Source organism: Podarcis bocagei (assembly GCF_964188305.1).
Source record: "Podarcis bocagei genome assembly, chromosome: 2".
NCBI lineage: Eukaryota > Metazoa > Chordata > Lepidosauria > Squamata > Lacertidae > Podarcis > Podarcis bocagei.
Window position 1 is genome coordinate 53,581,495 of NC_138126.1, and position 7,930 is coordinate 53,589,424.

The 7,930-nt window shown below is 39.5% G+C and overlaps 1 protein-coding gene across 15 annotated transcripts in view; it reads left to right on the forward strand.

Moving 5' to 3' along the window:
- RAF1 (Raf-1 proto-oncogene, serine/threonine kinase) overlaps nucleotides 1-3,298 on the forward strand; it is a 69,020-nt gene extending 65,722 nt beyond the window's left edge. For all 15 annotated transcript variants that reach the window (XM_081176453.1, XM_081176459.1, XM_081176464.1 and 12 more), the window contains 2 exons: nucleotides 133-267; nucleotides 2,153-3,298. In XM_081176453.1, the coding sequence (XP_081032579.1) occupies nucleotides 133-267; nucleotides 2,153-2,293 (276 nt within the window). In that variant the 3' untranslated portion in view covers nucleotides 2,294-3,298. The remainder of the gene's footprint in view (nucleotides 1-132; nucleotides 268-2,152) is intronic.
- The last annotated feature ends 4,632 nt before the right edge of the window (nucleotides 3,299-7,930 follow it).

Consider the following 7,930-nt stretch of genomic DNA (forward strand, 5'->3'; position numbering starts at 1 on the left):
TCCCCCCTTGAAACCACATGCAGCTGCCCTCCATATTTCCATGAGAACAGTGAATAGTTTACATTAAAACTATTTTCAGCGTAGATGCTGCCTCTCTAAACTTCTAAGGTTTGCTTGTTTGCCTATTCTTAGATCATTTTCATGGTTGGTCGTGGCTATGCATCACCAGACCTCAGCAAACTCTACAAAAACTGCCCCAAAGCTATGAAGAGACTCGTAGCAGATTGTGTGAAGAAAGTCAGGGATGAAAGGCCTCTCTTCCCCCAGGTAAGAATTAAGTTTGATTTTAGAGCTTTACAAAACGAATAAACTTGTGTGTGTGTTTGAATAAAGCAAGAGACAGAGAGAACATGTTGGTTCAAATAGTGAAAAATAATGGGGAAACTAATCTCTTAAACTGCAGGCAAGAGAATATTTTTATTACTTTATTTTATTACCTTTTTACTCCATAGAAGTCAAGATTAGAGCACATGGTTCACTTCACACCTCATAATTTATCCTTGCAAACAACCCTGTGAAGTAGGCTAGGCTAAAAGAGAGTGACTGGTCCAAGGGAACTCAGTGAGTTCCATGACTGAATTACGACGAGAGAGAGAGAGAGAGAGAGAGAGAGAGAGAGAGAGAGAGAGAAAGAGAGAAGAGAATATTCTAGAGAAAGAGACACACACATAGGCATGCAGACATGCCTACATGTGCCTATGCATGCACAAAGACAGGTATAACTATAGGTATGTATTAACTTAACCCAACAACACCCTCCTCACACACAGAAACAGATCCCACTGCTACCAACCAAAGACGGATCAACCACACCCTAGGCCACCCCAACCTCTCCCACCATCAAGGAAACATAACAAAGGAATAGAAAGAGAACCTCCTCAAGTGACACTGACACAAAAACCCTACACATACACTAAGTAAAAGAATATAGGCTTTACCACCCCAACCCTTTCTCCCGCCCCCTTCTTTTCTTCCCAACCCTATACTGCATATAACACCAATGTTTCACGACAAAAGTAACTGATCTTGTAGAAAACACAACCTGAAGAAAAATACAAAGCATGTGCTTTTGTAAACGAGGAAAATCTTTAATAATTAAAAACAAAAACCTATAGGTATGTATTTATTGAATATATGTACTGCTTATCGGATGGACTTCACAAAGTAGTTTACATAAATTTTTTTTTTTAAAATAAGTGTCGATAGAAATTATATGATGAAAGAGGAAGGACAAACAACTGTCATTGCAGAGGCTGCCTCTTTTTCTGATCCGTTCCTCTTGATTCTTCAGACGTCCCTCAGGTGGGGAGTGGGGAGAGAGGTCTCCATGGGGAGCTAGAGGCTGGCAGCTTCCTAACCCGTTTCTGCTGCTTTCTCTCCTCCCCTTGGGGCAAGATGGACACATTATACAGCTGTGTCTATATAACATTATATATGATTTAATATATACAAGAGAAGGGTAATAAAATACATAAACAACAAGACAGATACAAATTTTACCCTTCTCTTATGTATATATCTGCATTTATGAGAGAGAGGGTGGCGGGGAGAGAGGCATATTATGTTTAATCGTTCTCACACACATACATAAATAAATATATATATAAATTATAGAAAGAAAGACAGATTTATATCTCTGTTTATCTGTTTCCTGAGAGACACTAAAATTCTCAGTTTTATGCTTCTGATAAGACCAAAAAGTTTCATTAGTGGGAGATAATGAAACAGTTTTTCAGATAACCATGTTCACTTTTCTCTACTGTTTTTCAGTAATGCTGAGATACTATAATTTGATTTTTTTAAGAATGTATTTTAAAACTGGGTATTTGTGTTGTAGCGTTGTCACTCCCAAGCTATTGCCAGGAACCTGTGGGTATCCCTGCACATAGGTTTGTGCTTTGGGTGTGTAATGTGAGCCACTCACGCTTTTCACAAGGCAGAAAATAAACGCTGACCTGTCTGCTCTCTATTTTATAAACAGGAAATGGTCACAGGGAAGTGGGTGGGGCTGGCAAGAGCTTTCACGAAATTTGCACTTGTAGCCTTGTCTAGACCTAGGAAGTTGTCAGTACTGTAATTAAGATAGTCTTGCACAGAAATTGGACAGGCCGTTATAATTTCCTCTCCCCCCCCCTTTCCCTCTTTACTTTAGATATTGTCTTCCATTGAATTGCTGCAGCATTCTTTACCCAAAATCAACCGAAGTGCTTCAGAACCTTCTCTGCATCGTGCAACTCACACCCAGGACATCAATTCGTGCACGTTGACTTCGACAAGGCTACCTGTGTTTTAGGAGATTGTTGCGCGCTGCCCACTGCTTTCCAGTAACATTTCTAGCAGTTGTGCTTTTGAATGCCTCAGTCTACAGGATTGCAGAGCCAGCAATGGGATTCAGCTGGATGCCAGTTTTGAGAATGAGCTGCTATGAATTTCTACCATTCTAATCCTACAGGGACAAAAAACTCCACGTTGCCTTTTTCTATAGGTTATCATATTGAAATAGTTAAGAGACAGTATACAAGAGGTCCTATTACTATTTTTTATAGATGCACTTGAGCCTTACTTTATCCCATATGCAAAAAAAAAAGGAAAAAGGAAAAAAAAGAGAAAGCAGGTTTCTTTGAAATTGCATTATGCTGAATAGACTGGTATTTTTCTATAGCAAAATAATAGCTTAGCATTTGAGGAAAGTCAATGCAGATGGTGCTGTTCTTCTGATATTCTAAGACTTTGTGCCATTCAGGCTGGAGGAATTTTAACTAAAATGATCATCCACAAAGAAGACTTAAGGGAAGAGGGGAATTCAAGCTCTGGAAAGTTTCCACTTCTAAGCATTTCTCAAGATCATGAAACGTTAAACACCAATATTAAGTCAACACAAAACATTTTTGCACATGTGGAAAATACTAATTTTGAGGCAAGGAATATATTATAACTAGTACTGTCCAGAGAAGGAAGCTAGCACAATCTTCCTACAATCATCTAACAGTAACATAAGAAGCTTGTTGGGTACTTCGGACTTGTTTCTTGCGGCGCTCTGAGGGTCCTGTGAGAAACTATAGTTTTTTTGGGAGGAGAAGAGGCAAAATAAGTAATTCTGTTAGTAAATTTCTGCAAAATAAAGTCTGTTTTGAAACTTTTTTTTCCTGAGATGCACTATAAAGAAACTTGGCATATACAGGTTTTCCCTTGCTGATTTGGGTTTTAACTTTGTTTTCATTGCCCCTCAGAGAAAAGCATTTATTGTAAACACAGGTTCTTCTGATTATCTTATTTTAATAAAATAAATTAAATTTAAGTTTGTCATTCAGTCGGTTTTTTAACCGATGTTCCACATTTGATGTGTGTGACCATCTTCTTAAATGTGTGTATTATGTAGCCGTGATGCTCTGTCTGCAATATCTAGTACACTGTGTGCATGAAAGCAAAGAAAATACTGGAGCGATTCCCCTCTAAAATACCATTTTGGAAAGAACTGTAGAGCTATTAACTGTGTATTTCCTCGCACCGTTATATTCTCTGAAGAATGTGCTTTGTAGCTCCAGCAGCCTTTTGAGGGATCTTTAGATGTGATGCAGTTTTCAAGAACATGTTTATCACTTTCAGGCACAGCAAAGTGTCCCTTGGAGATGTAGGTAAGCTGTTTTTTGACCCACAGACCCATATTTCCCATATTGAACCATCATCACTGTAAGTGTAGGTGTGCATCTTCAGTTTGGGTTGCTCTCAGATAAATACATTTAGTTCACCACACATCCAGCAAATCCTTACTATCTAGTTCCACATGGATTTTGCTACATAGTGATGGAAAGACTCACTTTACAGAGAAAGAAGAAATCATGCAAATTCATCCTCTGCCTCTTGTCCACAGGCCTGGAATTGAAGTTACCGAGTTCACTAAAGAGCCAGGCTAGATATGATATTAAATGCTTGTAGCATCAGCTGGGTGAACACTTGATAATTATTAGGATTGTGAAAGGGAATTTGACCCTTCCCCTGAAGCTAGCATTTCCCGGGGGGGCGGGGGGGGGGGCGGCGGAATCTATACTGGCTGTGTTACTGTACTATAAAATCTATAGACATGTAGTTTGGCCCTCAGGTGACTCCTAGAGGTGGTTCGTAGAGGTGACATAGTCAAATCTGCAGATTCTTTGGAACAGGATTAAGATTTTTTAAAGGCGAATTGACAATCCCATGTGTAATAAATGAGGGTGTTAGATCGCTGGTTGCCTGATCTTACACAGTATCATGTTAGGCAACTCAGTAGGAAGTTGTATACAAGTTGTATGCAGTAGGCTTTATTTCTTTTTAAGGCATAAAGGAGGTCAGTTACTCAGGAAGTAGTGATGAATGAAAACTGCTCAGGGATTAAGAGTGAGAGGTAACTTTCTGATTGATAATCCATGCAAAGGTAAGGAACGTCATTTCCCGGGGTTGCGTTTCATCACTGCTAACGTAATTTCAGTTGTGCCTTTCAGCTTGCACTCTCCTTAATAGTATTAAGTTTGGTATGCAAAGACTGGCTTCCATTTTGTAGCTGTCCTTGTTCCAATGTTCCTTTGCTGTTCATAAACACTTGCTGTCACTTTCCATGTGCTGCTTACAAGCCTCTGCCATTTGTAGTGCCTGCTGAGCTGTTCAGTTCTTCTGATCAGCTGCAGCTGAAATGACACCCAGGAACTGAAAAGCACCCCTGCTTTCCAAGGAACTCCCACCCTTTCTGTAATTCATATTTTCTGCTGCATATTCAAAAATGTCCCCTACAATGAATGTATTCAGGTGCCACAATAGCTGTACTGCAGTGGCCTTGAATGCTTGGCACTTTTGTATTCACTATCATAATGCAAATATTGGGTGAGTTACATTTATTTCTGGAGTTTTGCTAATGCATTTTGTGTGCTTTTAGGGTTTCAGGAGTAAACAATGGAGAGGATAACCGTGTGCACAGCGTCCAAATCCTAAACAGGGTTAGGTGTACTTAAGTCTGTTGATTTTCAAATTCTTTCTGTTATTCCTCGCTGCCGGCACTTGTTTTTGCCCAGTATTGTAATGAACATGCATTATACAGTTATAAGACTTAAACAGTTTGAAGTCTGGATTTGTTGGTGTTTTACATTACCATTACAGCATCAGAAAAGTGTACCTGGTAAACTGCATTTTCTGATCAAACTTCATACGTTAAGTGAACAATGACTGAAGTATAGTGCATGAAAAACAAGCTTTTTCAGTATGTATTTTCTGCCTTCTCCTCATACCTTGGGCTCAATCCTTATTTATGGGGCAATCATAACCATGTCTACTCATTAGTATATCCTGTTGACCTCATTGGAACTTACTCCCAGGTAAGTGGGTTTAGAGTTGCAGCCTTAGTCATTCTTAGAGTAGATGCGTCATGACTGACTGGATCCAACCCAGCTTTTGAACTGTACAGTCCATATTGTGGGTTGAGTTGTGGCATTCTGGAATGAATTCTTTTGGGTTTCTTTGGAGATCTCCACATGGATTCATTTGCTTTACAGTCTAGACTACATTCTGAGCACAACTGCTTTAACTTTAGCCCCATTATTTAGTGGCTAAACAATAATGGGCTAAAGCTGAAGTGCAGTTAGCATGCAATGTGAGCACAGCATGGTATGCCAGGTGCAATAGTTGACCCATGAAACTTCCATTACATATTTGATGTAAAGAGTACTGAGATACTGTGTAAAACTGCTTTCAACACTAGTGTAAAAGTACACAGTTTAAGCAAAGAGTTGGTGTGCTTCCACATGACTACACGAGTGCCTTAACTTCGGCATCCTTTAAGGAGGAAACACGTTCTCTACCCATAAGATGGTGTGTTGGATTTAGATACTTTCTCTAAGGATGGGGAGATAAGGAAAGCATTGGTTTGTGCCCCTTAGCAAATACTGATTTATCTTCATTTAAATATATAACGTAGAAGCAAAAACTGAAAATGCAGTTCCTTCAGGTTTTGGAAGTTGGAGGTGTAATGTGAGAATTTGAAGAGTTAGCAGAAGCAGACTGGGCAAAGCCTGCTTCATCTTCTTGAAACCCTACTGGCTCCTGTCCAAGCTAAAATTACTGCCTGCTTTAAGCTTTTAGTTTCTCCTCTCCAGTGCAAGTCATAGGCATGCCACTCAAAAAAGATACTTAAAGCAACAGTCTGGCATGTTTCCAGTTTTAGAAATGCAATCTGAAATTTAAACCCACCCATGTTCTACATAAATGTAAGTGGAAGCGTTAATTCATTCTGCAAATGCACTGCACCTTAAAACACTGCAGCGTGGTCTGGCTTAGCTAGAAATGAATGCTATTTTTATAGCAATTATGGGATTCATTTTGCCTCGTTTGCTGGTAAAGTAACTTTCTTTAAAGCTATTCCCAACCTTGTTAGGGAGCAATGCCAGTACATTTTACACTGTAGGAATAACATTTTCCATAGTAACAAGCCAGATTAGTCTTGTTGACCCACTGCTGTATATGGATGGTGGGAGTCCTGGTGTAGCTCTGGGTGGCCGTTATCTCCTACTCCTTGTCCAATAAAATGATAGTCTAGGTGCAGCTGACATTTAGTAACATTAAATCCATGCATTTATTCAGTTTTAATATAGTGGCACTTAACAATTAGCTGTGTAATAAATTGTAGCTAGAGTAGATGGATCTGGCCTCCCAAGAAGCATATTTTTTTTGGGGGGGGGGGAAGGAAACCACACAACCACAGAAACAGAAATTGCTGCAGTTCTCGCCACTCTCCAAGAGGTAAGCTGCTGCTAACATTTTTCTCTCCTTCCCCCAAAAATGTCACTTCTGTAGATGCTGACCAAGCATTGCTTAATAGTCCCTTCTTGGAAAGGTGCTCAATTATGTGGTTGCCAATTTCAGTCCGATTGCAGACCTGGTTTTATCGTATTACCTTGATGGATGATCTGTGCAAGGAGGGGGTCCCCTGCTCATTCTGGACCTTGCAGTGGCCTCTGATGGCATGTAATAAACCACCCCGAGATCTATGGGTATAGAGCAGTATACAGATTTAATAAATAATAAAAATAAAAATCAACCCTGATATCCTTCAAGACAAGCTCTGTAACTTGAAGGCGGTGTTTCAGTAGTTGTGCTTGTCTTGGACAGCTGCTCTCAGAAGACAGGGCAAGGGCTTTTACTGCTTGGCCCATCATGCCATTTATCCTATGTGCTTCTGCAGGGGTCCCCTGTATCCTTTCAGTATCTTCATGATGCCTCTTAAGTGAGCTGTGAACTCTTCTGCACAGTATTGACCTAGTTATACCCTTTCGAAGATCACTTGGAAATGGCAGATAGTTAAAAATGTGGGTTCCGACTGTTTTGGTAATAGAAACATATCTTGCAGGTGCATTGGTTTATTTCCAGGCACTATTCAAAGTATTAGTGCTCATCTTCCAAAGTCCTGGTGGATGCATTGGGCACCTAAAGGGATCACCTTTATATGGAAAAAGGTGGGCTACATTACTGAGTTTTCCAGCAGAGACTGGGTATGGATTTTAATAGAATATAGTCTAAGAGATGTACAGTGGCTTGAGTAGTATAGAAATCCCATAAGTGATATTTCTGTACCAAAGAGATGTTGCCTGCTCCATCTGCATGCAACTGCTGGCTTATTCTGACTGGACTTCCATCAGGAGTACAGTCAAATCAATGGTAGCACAGATTGATGCATTACTTTGTTAAAATATCTATGTTACTTATGAAATGGAGCCTTGTACTATTGTTCATAACCAAATTTTAAAGAACATTAAATAAGGCATTCAAAAACACGATCTATTTAGCGTTTAACATTTGATCAACTGTACTGCTTTAACACTTGACTAGTTCTATATAATTTTCCCAACTTTTTTCTTATAAAAAACCCAACAACCTTTAACAACATTAAGCAATACTGGGGAATGCTGGT